This window comes from Plasmodium cynomolgi, chromosome 10 (genome assembly GCF_000321355.1).
Source record: "Plasmodium cynomolgi strain B DNA, chromosome 10, whole genome shotgun sequence".
Lineage (NCBI taxonomy): Eukaryota > Apicomplexa > Aconoidasida > Haemosporida > Plasmodiidae > Plasmodium > Plasmodium cynomolgi.
The window spans coordinates 696355-719849 of NC_020403.1; the positions used below are offsets into that span (position 1 = coordinate 696355).

Sequence of the window (23495 nt, forward strand, 5' to 3'; positions counted from 1 at the left end):
TTTTTTTTTAACTACGCCGTTTTGGTTATTTTGTCCCCCCGCGGAGTGCGCAGGTTGGCAGTTGGCGGTTGGCCCGTGTACGGCGTAACGTAAAAGCGCAAAAATTGTCACTCAGCGTCAAGCAAAACGGCAAATGAATTGGCAAGTGGATCGACAATCGGATCGGCAAATGAATGGGCAAATGAATGGGCAAATGAATCGGCAAGCGGATCGGCAATTAAAATGCCAATAAGTGGCCAACACGTGGCCATTAAATTGCCGACAAAGTGCCATGTACTCGCGGAGGACGTAGCGTGCGGACTGTTACCCATCCGTGGAGTGTTACCCCTTTTTCTTAATTTTATTTTTTTTTGGCGCATACACCTGAGCGTAGCATGTTTGCAGAGCAAGGACCCTGCTTTGCTTAAGCTTAAGAGTAAGCATTTCTGGGGGCGTGGGAAAATGCGGGGGCAGACCTCCATTACTCGAGGGGAAGATGCGAGCGCACGCTGCGACGAGAAAGGTGAGCAGCGAGAGGTAGCCCCGCAAAGGTGAGCAGCGAAAGGTAGCCATGCAAAGGCAACCCCGCAAAGGTAACCCCACAAAAGTTATCCGGGAAAGGCAAACTGGCAAACCTCGAATGATAATTCGACAAGGTTTGTCCGCCAGCTGACCGCCCACCACTCAGTTATGTTCGGCGGCTGGTTGCTTGCACCAACCATATTGCTCATCTTACTATATAACTCTCTCTGCGCGAACCCCAACTGCTGCTACGCTTATCAGTTACCCACGGGAAAAGTCAGCACTTGGGTATTTAACCCATGTGTGCAATTAGGACAAAGAAAAGGTTCAGTCGTTCGAGGGAACTACGATGGTCGAGATAATTTCGTGAAAGCTAAAAGGACGGTTAGTATTTCTGATGGGGATATACTTGAGAGAGTTGATCTCGTGGGTTCCCCATCGAGGGGAAGTAAACCTAGTGGATGGAACGCTACACGTAGTTTTAGCCAAGGGGTAGCAGTGAGACAGACGAAATGGCAGAACGGGAACACCAACTGGGGAAATGTGAGAAAAAATAAAAATACATACCTGTTCCTGTTTAGGAATGACCATAGTGGATCTCCACCCATAGGGCGCAACGCCAGGGGAGGGAACTCCGCCATCTGTGCGAGACCCCCCAAAAAAATTGAGCATAGGGAGGAGGAAGCAAATCCCAACGGGGATGAACGAGTAGGTAAAAGTGAAAAAAGCGTTACAGATGACGAAGTAATAACTGCCTATGGGGAAAATTACAAAAAGAGGAAGTACACCAAAGTGAGAGACGAAAAAAAAAAGGATATTTGACAAACGACCATGGAGAGCAGTTCACTGGGGTAGTCTCCGCTTTGGAGAAAAAAGAAAAGAAACGGGGGAAAGGTGGGACAAACCTTGGTAGCAAGTTAATACGTAGTGAGACCAATGATCCGAGGGAGGCAGTCACAAATGATTCGATCAGAAGAAGTATCAACCCATTGAGGAGTAACAAAAGGCTCAAGTATGAATATCTGTCCACCACTAATCGTGAGAGTGTCCACAACGCATACGGACAAGTCGTACCAGCGTCGTATTACCAAAGGAGGGGAAGCGAAAATGAGGCAAGTTACAAAGACAGACAACGAGAGAGAGACGGAGTGCATGCATTTAGATACCCCCTACCAAATGAGACCCATTCTAAATTGATAATCCCAGAAGGAGATGCACCCAGAGAAGATGACGTTGGGAAAACGTTCGAAGGGGAAATATATTCAGTTAGTCCAAATGCAGTTCTAGTCAAAATAAAAAATACAAACCATTTCGGAATGCTTTTTAAAAGTAGATGTAATTTTGGAGACGATGTTGAAGACCTGAATGAGTATTTTAAAGAAAAACAAAAAATTTTTGTAAAAGCTTTAGGTATAAATATGAAAAAAAAGTTATTCTACTTAGGTAACATAATTAAATATAATCCAAATGTGAAGTTAAAAAAAGGAGATACGTCAAAGGGATTAATTACCAAATTGTGCGAGTCGTATGTATTTGTTAAGGTTTTGAAGAATGGCAGCACTGGGTATTTGCACAAGTCGAAGTTGTTTCCTCCGTTTGGGAAGCAGCAAAAGGGGAGGCAGCAAAAGGGGAAGCAGCAAAAGGGGAGGCAGCAAAAGGGGAAGCAGCAAAATGGGGAACCGCAAAGGGGGGAACCGCAAAAGGGGGAACCGCAAAAGGGGAGACATAACCACAGGTGGAACGTCTTACTAAAAATGGCCCAATTTACACACCTGTTTAACATATGGGATATTATAGACATCGAAATTTATGAGCGACCTGATGCGAACTTCAAGTCCAACTATATATTAACAATCCCGGAGGAGTCCAAGACGTTTGGCAAGGTGCTTGCCTATTTTGACTCCCTGTCGGGGGGTCTCCCGCACGAGGGGGGAGTGAATGAAGGAGGGGAAGAAGCATTTGTGAATAAAGGAGGGGGAGAAGCATCTCTAAATAAAGGAGGGGGAGAAGCATCTGTGAATAAAGGAGGGGGAGAAGCATCTGTGAATAAAGGAGGGGGTGACCCGTTTGTGAATGAAGGAGGGGGCGACCCGTTTGTGAATGAAGGAGGGGGAGACCCGTTGGAGGTTTCCTCCGATGGGGATGCAGCCGACCACAGGAAGAGGAGAAGCAGGACGAGTCACTCGAGGGAGGGACATCATACAGACTCAACTCGTAACGAACAGAGAACCCCCCCGGGGGTACCCTTTAAAAAAGAACAAAGAGGCACTCCATAAGGAGGACAGAGCATCCACAAAGTTGTGCCGGGTGCCCGAAAATGCAAGCTTGTCCGCTTTTTCCAAGATAACAAAAATATCTTTGTCGGCGTTGAAAAAATTTTTTATAATCAACGAGAGTAGGGAGTACAGTGCGGGGCATGCACTCAGTGCGGATCAGATGAGAAAAGCGAGTGACCATTTTAACGTCAGGTGTGTCGTGGACGTTGGTGAGGGGTCCCCAGGGGAGGGCGCCCAATTGGAAGGCGGTCTAGGGGAGGACCCCCAATTGGAAGGCCTCCTAGTGGAAGCGGCTACCCGAGGTGTTTGCCCAACGGGGGAAAGCATCCGTGGAGACGACGTGGGGGTTACTCCCCCGGAAAGCTCCCCCAGGAAGGGAAACAACAACGAGGAGGAGGAAGTTCAAACCGGTGTGAAGGCAAACCCAAATGGGGAAACGAAATTGAGGCTAAACAATGGCCGTGTGGAAAGTAAGTCATGTAAGGCGCGTATTGCCTCCCCCACAGAGGATACAACCGAGAAAAGTAAAAAGAGAAACACTGTAGTGACCTTTATCGGGCACATCAACCATGGGAAAACGTCGCTCTTCGATTACATATGCAAAACGAAGGAGAGGGAAAAGGAAAAAGGACTCATAACCCAAAATATAAGAGCCTTTAAAGTGAAATCGAGAAGCAATGACTTCACATTTACACTCATTGATACCCCAGGACATGAAGCCTTTATGCCAATTAGAAGCAGAGGAGTGAAGATATCAGATCTGAGTATTTTAGTTATTTCTGGAGAGGAAGGAATACAAGAGCAGACAGTGGAGTGTATCAAACTGATTAAAGAACATCACATCCGAATTATAATCGCAGTTACAAAGATGGACTTACCAAACGTTTCGGTAGATCGAATAGTTAATGACTTATTGCATCATGAGATATACACAGAAATGAATGGTGGTGATGTGCAGGTGGTTCCTTGTTCCATTTTGAATGGGGATTCTATAGACAAACTGATAGATGCAATATATTTAGAGTCCGCATTTTTGGAGTTACCATTAGAGGAGAGTAAAAATGGCGAGGGAGTTATCCTAGACTCGTACATTGACAAGAATGGAATTGTATCGATTAATTTAGTTCAGAGTGGGACTCTCCGAGTGAATGATTATTTCTACACAGGATCATCCTACGGTAAGGTGAAGATAATGAAGGATCACCTTAACAAGAATGTAAAATCTGCATGTGCCTCCGACCCAGTGATGGTGGTAGGTTACGAAAAGAATTCCGTGCCTATCGCAGGAGACAGATTTTATGTCGTACAGAACGAGGCAGTCGCGGAGGAAATTGCACAGCACCACAAGAATGAGTTGCTGGCTTCACAAATGAGGGGCTTTACCTACGGGCAGGAGGAGGGAAGCCTGGATCGCTACCGTGAATACATCATTAGGGATGGTGCAGTAAGTCCCGATGAGGATCCAAAACAAAATGGGGGAAAAAAAAACCCAGAGTTGGAAGAAGCCCCCCAAGTGGAAGGTCACCCAGGAGAGATCCCCAAAGTGGAAGGTCACCCAGGAGAGACCCCCCAAATGGAAGGTGACCCAGGAGAGACCCCCAATGTGGAAGGCCACCCAGGAGAGACCCCCCCACAGGGAAGCAACAACGAAAGGGAGGCTAACACTTTTCGAGAAAAAGACCCCAAGACAGTGTACGTGAATTACTTCATCAAATGCGATAAGCAAGGGACAGTAGATGTTTTAAAAAATTGTCTCTTAAAATTAGAAGTGAAGGATACACTACACCGAGTTCGAAACAAAATTGTGTATGCCAGTATAGGAGACATCACTGTTAGTGACATTACTTATGCTCAGAGTTTCAACGCCATCATTGTTGGGTTTAATGTTAAGCTATCCAAGAGCTGCCCGAAAAATACGAAACATATGTTGAGCGCTGCAAAATCTAACTGCCGAATTATCTATGTGAATGTGTTGTATGATCTTATTGAACAGGTGGAGAATGTAATGAAGGAGAAACTGAGTTCCAAGCCGAGGGGTACTTACAAAGGACAAGCAACCATTTTGAAAGTTTTTAGTGTCTCCAAGCTGGGGAAGGTAGCTGGGTGTGTCGTGAACAGTGGCACCATTAACAACAACAGCAATGTGAGGATTTTGAGGAAGGACCAAGTCATCCATATTGGAAAGATCGTGTCGCTTAAGATTGCCAAGGAGGAGAAGGGGCAAGTCAGGCAGGGCGATGAATGCGGCATGGGCTTTGAGAACTTCGTGGATTTTCTCCCGGGGGACTCGGTGGAGTCGTACGAGGAGTAGGCCAGGTTAGCGCAGCGGTTAGCGCTTCGATTTGCGGTTCGATTTGCGGTTCGATTGGCGGCGTGGTGAGCCGAGCAGGGATATGACCCCTTTAGGACCCACCATCTAGGGGTAAAGCCCCAATGGCAAAATACTCCCGTGGGAGCTGCACCGGCATGTCTGCCTCTCTCTGTTTTTATTTTTTTTTTTCGTCCTTCTTCTGAGTAGAAGGGGGGGGCCCTGTATGCGTGTGGCAAAACGTATCCAATCGGCCGCAAACATGCACACTTATTTGCTCATTTGTCAACAGTGTCACTATTTTTCTTTTTTTTTTTTTTTTTTCATTTTTTTAAATCGCCCAAGGGCCTACCTTTGCAACCGCTTTTTATTAAGACAAAACTCTTTGTTCGTTTATGAGAAGGACATTTTTTGCATTCCACATTGAGAAGCAAAAAAAAAAACAAAAAAAAAAATAGTTCGTTCAGAAAGTTAAAAAAATTGTCATATATACTCTTGGTGCAAATGGTTGGGCGCCACAAATAAGTCTGTACAAAAACAGTTAACACGATGAGTCGTGTGAAGCGGTAGGTGGATGCTCACACGTACGGTGATTTTATTATGTCCTTTTTTTTTTTTTATAAGGCCAATTTGACGCTGGAAAACATGGTTTCCAGGCTGTCATTGTCCTCCTTAAAAATTTGCAGTGTGGACTTGTCCAGGGCGAAAATGTACGTGGTGATGACTAGGCAGATGAAGGCGCAGAGTAACCTGAGGAAAGGAGGTGGTGTGTTGGGGGCAGCATCATGAATGGGGAGAAAAGAACGAGACAAAAATTCGAAGTGAAAGGGGAAGGGAAAGGGAACAGAAAAGGAAAAGGAAAATATGTATAACGCTTCCACACATGTTTGGAGATGTGTCCATCTGGAAGTTTCCCGCCTTTTTCTCTTTTCTTTTCTTTTTTTTTTTTTCTGGGCCTTACCAGTAGAGGCCCAAGCCTAAGGCGATGTACGCCTTGAAGGCGAGATATGGAGCCACAATTGTGACGGCGTAAAAAATGGATGTATTCAAACCAATGGCAGTTCCCAACTCGGATTGCTCTACCCTCTTTGTCATTTGACTAGTCCCACATATGTATAGCAAGGCCCCTCCACAAAGAGGAATGGACATAAAAATAAGGACGAGATATTCATTTGCCCCACATAAAGAGAGTGATAAAAATCCAGCTAACGTTAAAGGTATAGAAAACTTGCAGCAAGTCATATCTCCTAGGATGGAGCTTAAGTATGGTGCGAACAGACCCTCTGCAATGATCGTTAAAAGTCCTGCATATGTCATTAGGTAGGATGTATGAGATGGGGTCAACTTAAACATATCCACAACGACAGGGGCAAATGCAAATTTTGTCATTAGAATTGGAAGCAAGCCAAACAGAATTAACAAACATATGCCATAGGTCTTCCGAAAAAGATTTAGCACACGTATATATTCATTTTGTATGCTACTTAGAATTTCCCTTATTTTTATTTCTCCTAAATTCACAGGTTTTAATAACTTCGGATCCTCACTCAATGTTTTGGCTACATACAATGCTGCTATTTGTGACCCCAGGGCTATGAATAGATTTCCCCTTGGACCGACAAAGTTGACCATAAAGCCAGCGATGAGACTCCCTAGGATGATACCCATGCCGTAACTGAGGTTGAGGTAACCGATGGCAGCGGTCCTCTTTTCGCTGTCTGTCTTGAGGCATACGAGAAGGGAGGAGGCTTGGAAGGCTTGCATGAAGAACGAGGGCAGGAAGCTGACGTAGTATGCCCAGGTGGCTCTGCAGGCGGGCAGCTATGGGGGGAAGGTGGACAAGAAAAGATGGAGATGGGGATAAATGGCATTTACAGACACAGGCGCGGGGTCCCCGAGGGAGAGAAGCAGAATGGCGCTCGTGCGCGCCCCTCACCATGAGGTACATCAGGCTGGAGGAGCAAAGGGACAAGTAAAAGGATTTCTTCACTCCCCATCTGCGGAAGGAAGGGGAGGCAACACGTGGTGAGGAGGGGCAGCGGAGAGGTAGCGGAGAGGTAGCGGAGGGACGGCGGAGGGACAGCGGAGGGATAGCGGAGAGGCAGCGGGGGGACAGCGGAGGGACAGACGCGCATATGTGTGCATGTATGTACGTATGTATGCACCACGTATGCACCGCGTATGCACCACGTAGGCGCGCATGTATATGTGCAGACGCCCCAACGAGCCCTCATTCTAACATGTCAGCGAGTCTCCCAAAAAACATGGACCCCACAAACTGGAGTAGAGAAAAAAGGGTCAATAGGTATCCATTGTGTTCTATGCCTGCGTTGGAGCTGATCAGCTGCGTGTGTGTGTGTGGAGGGGGTATAACCATGTGCAGATGTGCGTTTCCATACTGAGGGGTGGGTGGGAGCTGGATTGATCTAATCACGCGTGAGGCCGCTTCCCTTCAAGGAAGCGCATGCTTTTACTAACCATGTAGGGTAGCATCGCAATTTGTATTGTATAGCCAATCCCGTAAAGCACGTTTATCAAATGAGCTTTACCTGAAAGGGGGGGAAGAAGGAGTCACCTTTTTATTGCCACCCAGAGGGAGGAGAAGGATCTACCAAATGCGAGGTCTGCGTGTAGAGGCCCCCTGATGTATGACACGCCCGAACGGTTGGACCACCCGGTGGAGTTACCAATTGATGAGAAGAAGAACTTTTTTTCCCCAGGGACGACGTCAGATGGGTCGCCTGCGACATTGTCGCTTTTGTCTAGCAGGGTGGAAGTGACGTCCATTTTTTTCGATTTGAGTTTCTTTAAAAGTGGAGGGAAGAGGAAGGGAAGCTGCTCAAAGAAGCAGTCAATTTTTTCAAACGAAATGGAAGAACACACAGACGAGATAATCACTTTGGACGAGACGGGAGAGACAAAAAAATGAACGTGTTAATTTCTTCTTGGGGGGAATTCCTTTTTTTTACAAAAATTTGTCCATAAACGAGTGGCTTCACTAGACGATTGAAGAAATGATGTAACGCACGTCTACACTGGGGTGCTTTTTCCTGAACCATATTTTGTCCTTTTAAAAAAAGTAAGGCGACGAAGAAGCGGAAGAAAAAGAGGTGTACGTACTCCGAGGGGCGGTCGGCATGGAGTTCACTTTAAGTCTCATCATCTTTGGGGGACGCTTCGCGCGGTTGCTCAGGGGCGGGAGGCACGGCGTGCGAGTGGTACATGCGTGAGGGCATTGGTGAGGGCATTAGTGAGGGCATTATTGAGTACATACGTGAGATTACATACCTCAGTACATACCACAGTACATACGCGTGTGTCCTTACCCATGCGGGTACGCGTTCGCGCGTTGTCTGCGCTGGGCTGAACGGGGAAGCCTTGACAGCGGGGCGAACAAAGGAGATAGGCTGAAATAGGGGGGGAGTGACCACCGGGAGGACGACGCAGAAGGGGGATGACGATGCGGGAGAAGGCATTTTCATCCTTCCCCCATTCCTTTTTTCCCCTCTGCCCTTCCTTCCCTCATTCCTTTTTGCCTCTTTGATTATCCCCCCTTCTTCCTCCTTTCCCCCCCCGTGACGCGTTTTTCCCTTTCCCCAAATGACAGTACACTGCGTGGGGGCGTGCCATACCAAAGGCCACTTGGACGCATCAAACGGGGGAAGTGCTTCCTGGAGGAAGGGAGGGAAATAATAAAGCGCCATGAGGTGAGCGTAAAATGTGGCACTATATACCCACTCGTGCAGCACATACGTGGTCTTTGCATGTTCATGCGATCATGATGAAGGTTACCCTTCTCCACTCGGATTTCCCCCCTTGCAGATTTTTATTTTTTTTTTTTTTTTTTTTTTTTTCCCCATTTGGTAAATTAATGGAGATGAATTTAAAAAGTTGATGCGTGAGTTCGCTACCCATCTGCGATCGAGTAGCACTTTGGAACATGATGACTCCTGTAATTTTGTTCTCATCCCACTTTACTGCGTCGCATCGAGCAGCATTGTGTGGGGGGTCACTTGGCGCGCGCACCGCACCCACCTGCGGGTTTGTTCACCCCTCGGGTTTGGACTTCGTTGGCAAGTGAACTTGCGGTGAAGCTCCAGGATAGGATATGTTCGTGCGTTCCGTCACTGTTTCGTCATTTTTTCGTCACTTTTTCGTCACATTTTCGACACTTTTTCGTCACATTTTCGACACTTTTTCGTCACCTTTTCGACACTTTTTTGACACTTTTTTGTCACTTTTTCGTTACTGCTCCGTTGCTGTCCCTTCACTGTTTCTTTTTTTTCCCATCGCGGTGTACCAGAACGAGGGGGTAATTCCCAGCCGTCTCATTTTCCTGAAGCGATAAAGTGAGGTCGAGAGATGCTCCGCGTGGCGCAGTTGGTGCCTCGCTTCCAAGTCGACAGCTAGTGTGGGGACCGGCTGGGTGGCACACCGCGTGCCACATGCACTGCATCCAAGCACGTAAATATAGCAGTATATATATTTACGTGTTGGGAGTACTTACCTAGGCAGCGTCTGCCCCCCTGTTGTGTGTCCCCCTCTTGGCTAGGCTCCCGTGGCAGCACCCTGTGCGTGATCGCAGCTGAATTTAAGCAGCCCTGTGTAGGTGCCACCACACCCACCGGCATACGCGCCGCCACACCCACCGCAACACCCACCGCCACACGTACTACACGAAAGGCAGGGACCATGTCGACCACCAACCCCACGGGGGAAACCACCGAGTGGGACGACCTGCAAAGGAAGTATGGGAATTTACCCCCACTGCAGAAGGAGGTGAAGGAAGAAGAAATATACCTAAACAATTTGGAAAAACTGGAGAGAATCAACCCGTTGGAGAAAAAAAATCTACACCAACTGACGTTGCTGGAGGAGAACTGTGTCGACGAGGAGTACCTGAAAATAATTGAGAGGCACAAAACGAATCGCATAAAAGAAATAAATAGAAGTAGGGCTATGGATGTGTTTGGGGAGGTGTACGAAATTTCGAAGGACAATTTTCTGTCCGAAGTTAACGAAGCCAGTAGGAGGAACCCCCTGGGTGAATATGGCGGCCGGTCGATGGAGAGCACACGGGGGGATGCGGATTTAGAAGAGGAGGAAGAAGGAGCAGCCACGTCCGCATTCGAATCGTCAGTCGCAAAGGCAGTCACAAAGGCAGTCCCATCCGCGCAAGACACACAAGGCACGCACGTCGTGATCCACCTTTACTCAGACAACGTCCTCGCATGCAAAGTGACCAATGATATCCTAACTCAAATGGCTAGAAAACACAAATATGTGAAATTCACAAAGGGGATATACAACCGAATTGTAGAAAATTATCCTGAATCTAATCTACCCACGATTCTTATTTACTACAATGGTGTATGCACACATCAAATTTGCAATCTGCTGAGTAGCATAAAAGGAGGAGTAAATAACTTAAGTTTGAAAACGTTTGAGCAATTTTTAGGAAAGTATTTCATTTTGAGATCTCCTTCAAGTTGGATGAATAGTGGACAGAGTCTTAGTGACCACACGATTGATTCTAGTGATATGGATAGTGAGGGTGGAGGTCGGTATGTTGAACGAGATAGTGATGGACATCGAGATCGTACGGATCGTTATGCTGAGAAGGGTAATCGTGTTAGAACAAATAAACACTATACTTCGTTTAATATGTTTGGTAGGAAGTACACTAGTGGGGACTACTCCTCTGATGAGGGGGGATGGACGTCCAAGGGTTATGCCTCCTCCATGCTGGATCGGAAGGTTAATCAAAAGGGGGTTTAATAAGTGTGGCAAAGGATGTGCGTGTGTGTGTGTGGGAGGCGCTTTAATGAGGAAAAGGGGTCCGCCAGCTTCGACGTATGCGCTGCGTCCTCGGGGAAGAGGAACTCCCTACTTTTGCAGCCTACTTTTGCTGCCTACTTTTGCTGCCTACTTTTGCAGCCGATTTTTGCTGCCTATTTTTCATGCTTACTTTTTCTGCCTATTTTTCATGCTTACTTTTGCTGCCTATTTTTCATGCCCACTCTTTCTCCCTACTTTTGCTGCCTATTTTTCATGCCCACTTTTTCTCCCTATTTTTTATGCCTACTTCTTCCCCCAATTTTTTTTTGTTGCAAACTGGGTGCAGTTTCATGTCGGAGGGGGGGAGGCCACGCCCCGTTAGCAGCCGAGGCGTGCGTGTGTCTCCCCCCCTGCAGTGAACAAACATGCAAAGAGGCAAACAATCGGACAGGTAACCAAACAAACAAACAATCGGGCAGGTAACCAACCAAACAAACAATCGGACAGGTAACCAACCAGCCAAACAAGCAAACGTATCAGCCCGATGGGCCACATTCTCAAAAAAGAAACGTGTAGGAGTGATGTTACATCGGATGGACAAACAAACATGTGGACGTGCCGCTTACGTACACATAAATATACACGTTCGTGCCGCTTACGTACACATAAATATACACGTTCGTGCCGCGTACGTCCACACGCTTCCCTAACGAGAGAGCAGCGACGCGGAAATCTCTCTCTGGATATCGGAGGGGAACAAAATTTTCGTCAAGCAGAGGCCCTGTGCGGGGGCACACAGCTTCACCTTGAGTGGCTTGCTAAAATGAAGAGCGTCCCGCACGTCCTCGTACTGCAACAGTCCAACTCCGACCTGAAGCAAAGTCCCAACTATTATCCTAATCATGTGATAGAGGAACCTATCTCCTTGTATGACAAACTGATAAATATTGCTCCTTAATTCGTGCAACTCCAAGAAGTAGATGTTGCAAAATGGGTTCACCTTTTTCTGCTTCTCCGTCCCCTTCAACGTCCCTCGAAAGAATTCAAAGTTGTGGTGTCCTATGAACAGCTTGGAGCACTCCCTGATTTTCTCCATGTCGCAGGGTATGATCGAGTGGCTTCCCCGCTCGCGGTTGATTATGTGCATGCAGTGTGAGACGTCCGGTTGGGTTGGCGGTTGGGTTGGCGGTTGGGTTGGCGGTTGGGTTGGCGGTTGGGTTGGCGGCTGGGACGGCGGTTGGGTTGGTTGTTGTATCGGCGGTTGTATCGGCGGTTGTATCGGCTGTCGGTTTGGCAAATGGGACGGGGGTTGGGCCGCTCCTTCCCCGCAGTGGAGATCGTCAGAGATTACCTCTCTATGAGTTTCCCCTTTACGAATTTCCTCTCTACGAATTTCCCCTTCACGAATGGCCTCTTCGCAAATGGCCCCTTCGCAGGTGGGCTCCTTACAAGGGACCGCTCGACCACCTTGCACAGCGTGGTCGCCAAAAAGGAAACTCAAATTTTCGTCTACAGTGGGCAACTCGTTTGTCGTCATGCAGTTATTCTGGCAGTGGCTGCCCTGCTGTGTGTCCCCCTCCCGTTGTTCCTTTTTTTTTTTTTTCGCACTGTCCCGAAGGAGAAAAGCAAACCTCGGGTCATCATACAGTTGCCATGCGTAGTTCCTCTCCAAAGGCTGACTCGGAATTCGAATGTCAAAATTGTACGTGTAGATTTTTCCCATATTATTAAACCGTACATTGAATTCTGGGAAGGGTGCATTTAAAACGCCCAAGATTTTTATGTCCTTATTTAGTAACCCATTTAGTGCCATTTTGAGCTTATGCAAGTTGCCATCACATGGAGGGGGCCTCTCATATGACACATACTGACACACATACTCCTTGGCGTGGACTCCCTTGTCTGTTCTACTTACCCCAATAAATTCGAAGGCCTTCAAATCGGACTTCACTTCCCCTTCATGTCTGTTCAGTTCATCTCCATAGCCATGAATCTGCAAAATGCAGTTTAGGATAACGTTCTGTACCGTGTCACACTTTGGCTCTGCCCCCTTTGACCCTCCCACCTTTGTCTCCCCCACCTTTGTCTCCCCCACCTTTGTCTCCGTCTTCTCAGTCGTTCCATTTTTGTAATTCCTCGTTGCGCTTAGGTATATATTGCTACAGTTTTCAACGCCCGTCCAACCGCTATAGTTCGTTCCGTCGTAGTCAACGATGAGAAGGATATTCGTCAGTTTGGGGCGATTTGGGGTGGTCCCCTCATTTGGGGTGGACCCCTCATATGGAACATTGCCTTCCGCGGATGCTCTATTTGGACCGACTCTAAAAGGTTCTTCCTTGAGGATGCTTAACTCTCCCGAGTTGGCCTCATCGCCAAGGGTGTGCAACGCCATTTTGTTTCTTTTCACCCTGATCACACAAAATGATTTAGTTGGCATAAAAAAGGGTCCCTCCCTCCGATGTATCACCTTCACTTTGAGGACCTTTTTCGAGACCTTTTTACTTTCTATTTTTAAAAGGACACTCAGATAGAGAAGGAAAAGGACGTAATTCATATTCGAGTCGACACGAGTGACTATCTTCTTCTATGTGCTCACTCTGGGGTACTACAGGAGGGGTGAACAAATAACACTCTAACTCTATACGTATATTGATGGAGAATGAGGTCTTTACCAAAAAATTGCAAAGGTACAAAAAGTGGAGAGTTGCGATAAGGAAGCAAGATTTGTCTACTTCCGGTTGGCAAAAAAAAAAAAAAAAAAAAATTAAGGTAACCCTTTGGAGGGCGTGCGTACAACACTTGCTCGTTCGACCAATCCGCAAATGTATCACGTAGTTTTCCCGTTCCTCATCCCTGGAAGGGAGAAAGGAAGGAGGGGGGGGATGAGGACTCACCCGGGGGGCGTCGCTCACAGCAATTAAGAGTTTTTTTCCCCGCGACGACTAACTTGCGGAGTTGGCCCTCCACAGAAAAAATAACTGAAGCGTTATATCGGTACACCTTTACCCGCGTCGGCACACGTGCACACATGGGGGGGCAGTTACGCCCCTCGAGTCGTCACAAAGTGGGCTGCAAACACAGCGTAAAGGAGCTCAACGAATACAACGCACAGAGCGCAGCGTGCCCGCTTAAAGCAACGTCTTAAAGCGGCGTCATAAAGCAACGTCTTAAAGCGGCGTCATAAAGTAACGTCATAAAGTAACGTCATAAAGGAACGTCTTAAAGGAACGTCTTAAAATGCATAGGTCAAAAGGGCGCCCACACATTTGTGCAAGGGGAGGGGTGCAATCACTGCGAGGCGACAACGCGAACAGAGGGTACTACCGTGATTCGTCCCAAATTAATCATGTGTGCGTTTTTACAAAGTCGAAAAATGGTGAGACGAGACAATAATGGAAAGCAAATTTGAATGGATATTTTAACTGTACTGGTGCGAAGATTACGCTTACCCGACGTCGCGTGTGAGAAGGGTGTGCGCGTAAATGGTGTGCGTTTTCCACCGCTGCTCCGGGGCCGACTTAGTTCAGCTTCTTGCAGTCGTTAAACTGGTTCGTTCCTTTTGCAGCGCTTTTTTTGCCTCTTTTTTTTTCACTCTCCTTTTAAGCCGCTCCCCCCCAGCTGTTCTACTCTCCTTTGCTTTTTTTTTTTTTTTTTCTCTTCTGCCATTCTCTAATATTAACAAACGAAAGGACGAGGAAGCAAACTACGTACTTGGCCAAATTTATGCAGCCATATAGGTCCATTGTGTTGTTTCCATTTTTTTGGTGCCTCGCACTGCGTTGCTGTGCTGCATACGTTGTGGTGGCAATGTGTCATTCCACGGGGACGCTACTTAAAAATTCGTGCGGAAGACCCTGGGGTGTGCTTCCCCCGCCCTTCCACTCGTTGTGAGGGGACTAAAGAGTTTTTTTTTTTTTTTTTTTTTTTTTTACTTTTTTAAAGAATTGGTGGTTGCCCTTTTTTACTGTGGGTATATATATATACACTGTTGGGGAAAAAAAAAAAAAAATTGCTAACACTGTGGTGATTATTTCTCGCGGGGCAAACGAGGCAAAATGTACATTTTATTCGTATGCATAGGTAGGTACTTGCGAGAGGGTGGGGATACATAATTGTTAACCGTTTGGACCCATCCTCGGTGCACCCTGCGGAGGGGCACACAAAATGGTTGCTAACTTTTTTATGCGCGACAGGACGACGTGTTAATGTTAGCTCCTTTTCTCAGTTGGACCCTTTTGACGTGAGTAGAACCGCGACACTGTAAAAGTGGGCGCTGGAGGGGAATGCTACAAAAACGAATAAGGTTTCCCACCCCCTCACCCCGTCCGTCCAGTCCATTTGCCTTTTTGGCAATCCGAAGGCGCTTCACAAATATATCACATGGTTAATGGTGACTCCATTTTTTTACCTCCCCGTTTGCCCGAACAGGAGCGCAAAAGTGAAAGGGATGCTTGCATACGACCGACCCCATTCGTGCGTTCGTGTATGAACGGCACATCGCAGAAAAGGGACGACCCGCTGCCGCATTGTTCGCTTCCTAAGCTAAAGCAAACCGAACCGAGCATTGCAGGAGGGGCAAAAAAAAAAAAAAAACTGAGGGAAGAAATATTACCCCCGCAGCTGCATAGTATATATTATTTTGCGAGCGCTCTTCGCAATTATATTGGCCAAACCTACATGGTATTAATTACATGACACGACACGGCACAACTCGACATGGTATTGCATGATACGACTACTACTCCCCCTTAGAGAGAATTTTTTTTTTTTTTTAACTCACCCACTGAAGTAAAATAAACCAACAAGAAGAAAAATTGAAGCCAATTTGATATAGTGTCACACTGAGGATTTAAAAAAAAAAAAATTTCCAACGAAGGAATACAATAAGTAACTCCAAGCAGAGGCATTATATAAGTATACCTCCCGCGCGGCATTCTTCATCATTATTTAACACGAAAGGGAGATCCACTCTTTATCATTTCGCACGACGAGAGCAAACTTTAACTATATAGTACTGTCGCAGCGACTAGCTATATAACGCTTCTATTTTCACTACAATATGGCATCCAAAAAGGTGAAAGCCCCCCAACCGGAAACGGCCATTGTTTCTGGCCCTCAGCCCAAGGAGGGAGAGTTGGTTTTTGGCGTCGCCCACATATTTGCCTCCTTTAATGACACCTTTATCCACGTCACTGATTTAAGTGGAAGGGAAACCCTCGTCAGGATTACAGGTTAGTTGGGACGCGGGGACGCGAAAAAAGGGAAAAAAAAAGGGAAAAAACAGGCGAAAAAAAGTACATACATATTTATATGTACCTGTACATGTACATGCGCGAAGGGGGATAAACAACACCCCCACCCCAGTTCGTAACGTCCCAGCGAAGTGTAGCAACTGTGCACGTGCCCCGCACCGTTCTTGCTGCTTCCACCTCGCGGAGTTGCAGTGAAGGGGGGTGTCACTACCGGGAGGCTCGCCTATTTGGTAGGAACCCCCCGCCTGGTTAACCCTTTTACCGTTTTTACTTCATTTTTTTTCCCGTCCATTCCAATACTCCCACAGGTGGCATGAAAGTCAAGGCTGACAGAGACGAGTCCAGTCCGTACGCAGCCATGATGGCAGCACAGGATGTGGCAGTTCGACTTAAAGAATTGGGAGTCTCAGCCATTCACATCAAGTTAAGAGCCTCAGGGGGCACCAAGTCGAAGACCCCAGGTCCAGGTGCGCAGTCAGCCCTAAGGTAAGAAAAGGAGAGAACCAAAAAAAAAAAATAAAACATACATATATGCATATATACATATATACACATATATATAGAACGGATGCGCGCCGTAATGGGAGAAGTGCCCACCCCCACGTTACGCGCATGTGAATTTTTACCTTTTGCGACTCACTCCCCACTGCTAACGCATCCCCCGCTTGCCACCCCTACAGAGCTTTAGCCCGTTCTGGATTAAAAATAGGCAGAATAGAGGACGTGACTCCAATCCCTACCGATTCCACGAGGAAAAAGTCCGGAAGGAGAGGAAGACGTTTGTAAAGCAGTTTGCGTGGTCCCCGCAAAAGGAAGAGCCTGGCCATCGCGAAGAGGACACATATGTGTACGTTCACATGTATGTGTGTATGTATGTATGTATGTGTATGCCGTATGTATGTGTATGCCGTATGTATGTGTATGCCGTATGTATGTGTATGCCGTATGTATGTGTATGCCGTATGTATGTGTATGCCGTATGTATGTGTATGCCGCATGTATGTACCCTCGCGTAAGGTGATTCTGCAATGATAAGAAAGCGAGCGACGGGGGGGTTGGAGAAAGCCAAACTGGAAGGGAAGAAGGCCCGATGTTGTCTCGCGGTTGTCGCGAAGTGGCCGCAGACCAACATAACGCCGGAAGAGGAGCGCATTTTGCGTTTGCGCGAATGAGAGCATGTATGCTTTAACCCCAGTTGCCTCGTGGCTCCGCCCCAGCTCCACCTCAACTTTTAACTATATTTTACTTTATTTCAGTTTTTACTTTATTTTTTCCTTACTTTTTCTTTCCTTTTTTTTACTTTTTCTATATTTTTACCTTATTTTTACTTCATTTTTACTTTATTTTAATTTAATTTTTTTCCCTCTTTTCCACGTGCCTACATAAACAGCAATTACCCCTCCCTTTTGCAATTCCAAAAGGCATGCCAATTTATCGGTTAACCAGATTAACGTAAAAGGGGAAAACGCTCCTTGCGCGTACATGTGGTCACTGCGATCAGCGCGGACAACGCCAAATGTGAGCACTTTATGTAGTTGGCTACACATAGAAACGGCTTTAACGAAATGGCTCCTGCCTCGAGTGATGAGATAAACTTTTCGAGGAAAGCCCAAATGTGAGGGGACAAACTAAAAAGGTGTGCTAAGGCCCACCCAAGGAATGTACGACTGTCCAAAGGGATGTAGCGAAAATAACGACATGGTAAAATTTTTGCCAGATAGCCGCACAAGTTGTATGAACATGTTCAGGTAAAAGTTGATTTTTTTTTTTTTTTTATGAAGCCTACTTGGCATAAGAAGGTAGCCACCCTTTAGGATAAACACTTAAAATGGTTGTTTTGTGCGGCGACTGAGTTTTCCACCTTGGGAGGAACGAAGATGGGAAGGGAGTCGCGAGAGGAATGCAGACAAATGGGGGCACACAGAAAAGACGCGCCATAGTGTCAGTCGCAGCGGTCTCCGCATTGCTCACCTGATTCCGTCTCTTCATATCAGCACCGAATAGCGCTGGAAGTTTTCGCGCAGGAGGGCCTTCTTCTGCTCGGAGTTCATCTGAAGCCACTGTCCGCCGTTGATGGGGATGATCTGCGGGGGTAGAGGAGGGGCAGCGGTAGGTGGTAGGGAAATGCCCAGGTGGTGTGGAATCACTGGAGTGTATAGACGGGTGAGGTCCCCTAGGGGGAGTACCCTCAGTGGAGTGTACGGACGGGTGAGGTCCCCTACGCGGAGTACCCTCAGTGGAGTGTACGGACGGGTGCGGTCCCCTAGGGGGAGTACCCTCAGTGGAGTGTACGGACGGGTGTGGTCCCCTACGCGGAGCAACTCACCTGCCAGCCGTGTGCGTGTAGGACGCGCATCTGTAGGGAGACGAAGCCGCTGTTCATGTGATCCCAGCTAGCCGTTTCTAGAGTGCGCATGAGGTGTTCCTTCCCAAAGACACATATGCCTATCTTCATCCCCTCATTCAGCAAAATATCAATCATGTAGGGGGAGTTGTGATAAGGTTCGAAGTGGAGCTGATATGAGACTTCAAAGCGTTTTAACATGTGTGTTAATTCACTTAGTATTCTGTTCCTCATTTTCAAGGCATCCTTCTCCTTCTTGTAAACGCTAAAATCGTTCCTCAGAGTTCTACACTTATCATGCATGCAGTATTTGTACATACAATCCACTGCATCTACATTAACTAAACAGTGAGGTATCTCACTAAAGCAAGCATCTGCAATTTGATGGAGTCTCTTGAAAGCTTGCGAGTCATTTGGATCTCTATCCAGAAAGGTGGCATTCAAAATGTGATGAAAATTTTCATTAGATTTATGATAGTTCGCTACAATGTATGACCACGTGATGTTAACAAGGCAGTTCCTACTCATCACATGATTCTCTGCAGTTAGGGATTCTTTTTCTAAGGAGTCTATGAGTAAGCTATATGAGCTATCAAACAGGGGCTTAAAAATTACATTGACATAAGCACAGGACCACAAGAAGGTAGCAACGTCAACCATTTTTACTTTTATTATATCCCACTCTTTGTATACCTGCTCGATTAGTACCTTATACACCTGCTCATCATAGACGTTCATTTTCACGATGGAAGATAGGACTTTCAAAATTTGAAACACACTAAGTCGACTGAGGATGTAGTTATCCTTTACATAATCAAAGACGTTGCGTAAGTAGTTTTTGTGGAACCAAGAAATTTTGGCCAAACTTATGATGGGGTGTATCCACAGGGAGATATTCTTCGCATGAAGAAGATCATTGGACCTTTCGCATAGCACATCTAGGAAGTTATTATACAATACGATTCGTTTGTTGTAGGAGGAGAAGCAGTTTATTGCATGCACTACGTCTTCTACGTCTAAGAGGCCAATCAGCTGAGCGTTCCTCTGTAGCAACTCGCAGATATCATTTACTGCTTCTTTTACCTGCCCTCCGTTTTTTTTGTTGTATTCCATATATTTTAAGCACTTTACCATTTGGGTGACCGCTTTGGTTTTTTTGGACATGTGGTGAGGTGGGGTCTCTGGTCTGTCCCGCTTCTTCAAACTGTTAGTTCGATCTATGTCTTCCCAAGTTGGCACCACATCAGCATCCACGTTGGAGAAACCGGTGCGTTCCTGCCCTGAGGGGACTGTCTGGTGCACCTGTGGAGAGTCCCCCCTCCCCTGACTGCTCTGCACACTTGCCTCCTCACCTCCCAGCCGCTTCACCTGCAAATTCACTTCCTCACAGCCCAGCCGCGTCCTCTGCAAACCCGCCGCCTCACCTCCCAGGCGCTTCACCTGCGAACTTACGTGAGAGCTTACTAAGTTAACCAAACTGAGGTACCTCTCGGAGTGTTTAAAATTCGTGGAGACCTTCAGCACAAGTTGGCAGAAGGGCAAGTCGAAGTTGGGGACATCGCTGACCACTGCATCTACAGCGCAATCGTAGAAGCTGGAGTATTCCTTGCAGAACCGATGGAAGGAATGGAACAGACTCTTTAGCTGGTCCAGGTTGAACTCTCCTATCTTGGCCACACACACGGGAACTAGTTTGTCCAAATAATGTTTCGTCCTCAAGCTGTGCTTGTAACACTCCTCTGCAAATGACACCAATGCATCTATGTCGAGGTGCCCCACTTTGGAAGCCATATAATCGTAGAACTCGGAGAAATAAAGAGAGTGCCTATTCAACACAGTTACGCAGTGCAGGCAGAGTTTGGTTTCGAGTTGGTTTTCCTGTTGATCCTTGGACACCTCCCCCTCTTTGAGCATCTTAGCGATCTCGTAACACAAATCACGAATCCTGTTTTTCATATTTAGCTTGCTTAGTCCCCTTATCAGATCGATCAGACTGTGTCTGTCTATCTGCTGGACGTGATCACCCACTTGGTTGAAGAAGCTATTAGCATGTCTCTCTTCCAAGTTGAGAAGGATGTTTTTTTTTTTGTTCACCAGGGTCACCGCGTCCGCTACGGACTTGGCGTTTTTTTCCCCCTTGTGAAGCAGCCCTTTCAGGAGCTCCAGGTCGGTCTCCCCCCCTGCGGCACTCTCAATGGAGTGTGCGTGCGCATCGGCGCTTTCGCTCCCCAAGCTCCCCATACTCCCCACGCTCCTCATAAACCTTTGGTACTCCATTTCCTCCTGGTCCCTCCACTTCTCCTCCTCCACGCTGATGTCGAAGGTCAGGCTCGTGGCGACGTTGTCGTCAAAGTCGACGTTGTCAAATGAGACGTCACCTGAGGCGTTGTCAAATGCGGCATTATCACCTGCGATGTTGTCAAATGCGGCATTATCACCTGCGATGTTGTCAAACGCGGTGTTGTCACCTGCCGCGTTGTCACCTGCGACGTTGGCTTCTTGAGCACCAAACATATTACCTTCATCTTTCCGCTTCACGAACGGCTCGTAGTTCTTGCTACTGGAGAAACTGCACTTTGACAAATGGGCCCTGCTGGCAGCGTACTGAACGAGCCTCGCCCGGAGGCTCCTTATGGGGAGTCTTTTCATTCTGCGGCGTGGCTGTGTGGCGGTTTGGCGGCGAAGCGGCTAAGCAGCAACTGGGTGCCTCTGCAACGCTGCAAAGCAAAACGACGAACTGGCCGACTGTGCAATCCTGCAAGGGAATCGCCCCCTAATTAGAAGCAACTTCGTCCGCGGCTTGCCCAAACAAAGCAGCAAAAAAAAAAAAAAGGAACATACCTACATGCTCGTGAAGGTACTGCCTCCTGCGCGAGAGTCAAACATTCTCGGGTTCTCCCCCACCGGCGATCCTAAATTTGTTCGTTCTGCACAATTACATGCCACAATTGTGAGTGGTTGATTTTTTTTTTTCACGTGGGGGAATCGTAGCAGTAATTTTTTACGGGCCTATTTTATTCAATCCATTATATGTGCACTCGATCGATGTTACCTCTTCTATGTTGGGCGAGGAATGACGGGTACTCACATCGCATGTGGAGACATAAGTTGGGAGGGGGGAGAGACCAACTTGTGATATACTCATAGTTCCAGCTGTTCGCGTGATGGGGGTTGTGTGCATACGGTGTGTTTGGTCAAACGAGAGGTGAAGGGGAAGCCGGTCGGTGCTGCACCTTGTTGGGTATGCCCCGTATTTTTCCAGCACTACGACTGGTACTACCGCGAACTGTGAGACTGGTACTACCGCGAACTGTGCGACTGGTACTACCGCTAACACTGGGACTGGTACTGCCGCTAACTCTGCGACTAGCTCTACTTGTTCGCACCGTCGGCCGTATGAAGTGGCACAAATAGGGACGCACAAGGGAGAGACTCTCCCGACTTAACATGCCAACCAGCTTATAGGCGCGGACGCGAGGGGGTCCACATATGTGCAGCGATGTTGTAGAAACCTTCTTTGGCTTCTTCCTGTTGCGTTATCAGTTTAACTATGGAAGTAGCTACTCGTTCGGCAGTCATTCCGAAACGTACGAAACGGGTTGGAGCTGTGTGGGGTGCAGCTCTGCGGTGAGTTGGAAGTTCATTTGGGGAGGCGACACATCGGACGGCGGCACATCTGCAGGGCTGCCTCTTCTCCACCGACGAGCAAGCAAAAACGGGCCGGTTAAAAATGTGCAAGAGAAAGAAGTGCACAGAATCGCACAGAATCGCACAGAATCGCACAGAATCGCACAGAATTGCAGCCGGATGGCAGTGGAGCGGCAAACAGTTTGTCCAGCCTGACACAAACGAGAATTTGGTGACGGAAGGGAAGAAGGTCTCCCCAAAAGGGTACCCCCCTTGGTGTTTGTCAAGTTGGGGTGTATCCGGATATTCAGAGTCACGTGGGGTGACGTCTGGAGAGGTAATCTTTGTACTTCTTCTTAACCAACCTAGTGTGCCACCCTACAGCTAACCCGAATGATGCGATGTGGAACAGGGGGGGGGAGGGGATATTTTATTTGGAGGGGAAACGGGGAGAAAAAAAAAAAAAAATCTTCCTATGGCATTTCGCCTTCTCAATAATTTAAAGGAGATGAAAAAAAAAAAAAAAAAAAAAAAAAACCAAAAAAAAACACCTATTTTTTTGGTTCATTTTTTTTCACCTTCCCAACAGGAGGGGGCCAATCTGATGCCAGCTTTTGCTGCTATCATCCGGGGCAGGTACAGTCACATATGCGTAGCTGTTCGAAAGGTGCTTGTCCGCATAGGCACATATAAATACACATGGGTAATGCTGTGCGTGCCACTGGCGATAGCAAGTGAGTACTGCGTTGATCCCCCGGAAGGCAGAAGCCCACTCCACTCCGCAAAAGGGACAGAGGCCGCACAAGGCCTACTGTGTTGAGTGTGAACGGCACGCCCAGAAGTACGGCAATCGGGACGTCAATCAGTTCGCCAATCGGGATGCCAACCGGTACGCCAACAGGCACGCCAATCGGTACGCCGTCGCCCCGCCCCGCCCCGCCCCGCGTACGTAAAGGGGTTTTTCCCCGGAGGGTGCCTGCTCGCCCAATTTTGTGCAGCGCCATTTTTGCCATCCCCGAAATTGCCAAAGATATTAAAAGGGAGCTCCTCCAGCGCGTCAGCAAAAAGTGAAAAGTGAAAAGCGAAAAGTGAAAAGCGAAAAGCGAAAAATGAAAAATGAAAAGTGAAAAATGAAAAGCGAAAAGTGAAAAAGTACAAAAGAGGAAACGAAAAAGCTAAGCAAAGCAAAAACGCTAAAGTACGGCACCCCCCAAACGGCATCGATGCGCGACCAAGTCAACCCACCCCTGTCAGCCTTCCACCAGAAAGGTGAAGTGAAGAAGGGTTAACTTAGGAACGAGGCCCCTGTGTTCTAGCCATTTGTTTGTGCCTACGTTCCTCCCAGCTGTGCGGCAGCTCGTGTGCGCGCGCGAGGAGTACACACCCGCTCCGCAAAGGGGAGCACTCCG

At 47.4% G+C, this 23495-nt stretch overlaps 6 protein-coding genes across 6 annotated transcripts; 3 read left to right on the forward strand and 3 right to left on the reverse strand.

Moving 5' to 3' along the window:
* Positions 1-2255: 2255 nt before the first annotated feature.
* PCYB_102520 (MB2 protein) lies at positions 2256-5088 on the forward strand (the record flags this gene model as incomplete). Its single annotated transcript, XM_004222801.1, has 2 exons — positions 2256-2384; positions 3154-5088. The coding sequence occupies 2 exons, from the start codon at positions 2256-2258 to the stop codon at positions 5086-5088; spliced, it is 2064 nt and encodes a 687-aa protein (XP_004222849.1).
* Positions 5089-5702: 614 nt separating this feature from the next.
* PCYB_102530 (transporter) lies at positions 5703-7872 on the reverse strand (the record flags this gene model as incomplete). The annotated part of the gene is made up of 7 exons (XM_004222802.1): positions 5703-5835; positions 6047-6212; positions 6570-6906; positions 7022-7082; positions 7326-7363; positions 7564-7634; positions 7773-7872. 7 exons carry the CDS (start codon positions 7870-7872, stop codon positions 5703-5705), a joined length of 906 nt encoding a protein of 301 aa, XP_004222850.1.
* A 1900-nt stretch (positions 7873-9772) lies between these two features.
* Positions 9773-10861, forward strand: PCYB_102540 (hypothetical protein; the record flags this gene model as incomplete). Its single annotated transcript, XM_004222803.1, has 1 exon — positions 9773-10861. A coding segment is annotated over exon 1 (1083 nt), but the record flags the coding sequence as incomplete, so codon positions are not given.
* PCYB_102550 (tRNA pseudouridine synthase) lies at positions 10619-13255 on the reverse strand (the record flags this gene model as incomplete). Its single annotated transcript, XM_004222804.1, has 3 exons — positions 10619-10699; positions 11669-11759; positions 12597-13255. The coding sequence occupies 3 exons, from the start codon at positions 13253-13255 to the stop codon at positions 10619-10621; spliced, it is 831 nt and encodes a 276-aa protein (XP_004222852.1).
* A 2667-nt stretch (positions 13256-15922) lies between these two features.
* On the forward strand, positions 15923-16901 carry PCYB_102560 (40S ribosomal protein S14-2; the record flags this gene model as incomplete). Its single annotated transcript, XM_004222805.1, has 3 exons — positions 15923-16094; positions 16424-16601; positions 16796-16901. 3 exons carry the CDS (start codon positions 15923-15925, stop codon positions 16899-16901), a joined length of 456 nt encoding a protein of 151 aa, XP_004222853.1.
* Positions 16902-18100: 1199 nt separating this feature from the next.
* PCYB_102570 (RAP protein) lies at positions 18101-21108 on the reverse strand (the record flags this gene model as incomplete). Its single annotated transcript, XM_004222806.1, has 3 exons — positions 18101-18199; positions 18442-19734; positions 19924-21108. The coding sequence occupies 3 exons, from the start codon at positions 21106-21108 to the stop codon at positions 18101-18103; spliced, it is 2577 nt and encodes an 858-aa protein (XP_004222854.1).
* Between the last annotated feature and the right edge of the window lie 2387 nt (positions 21109-23495).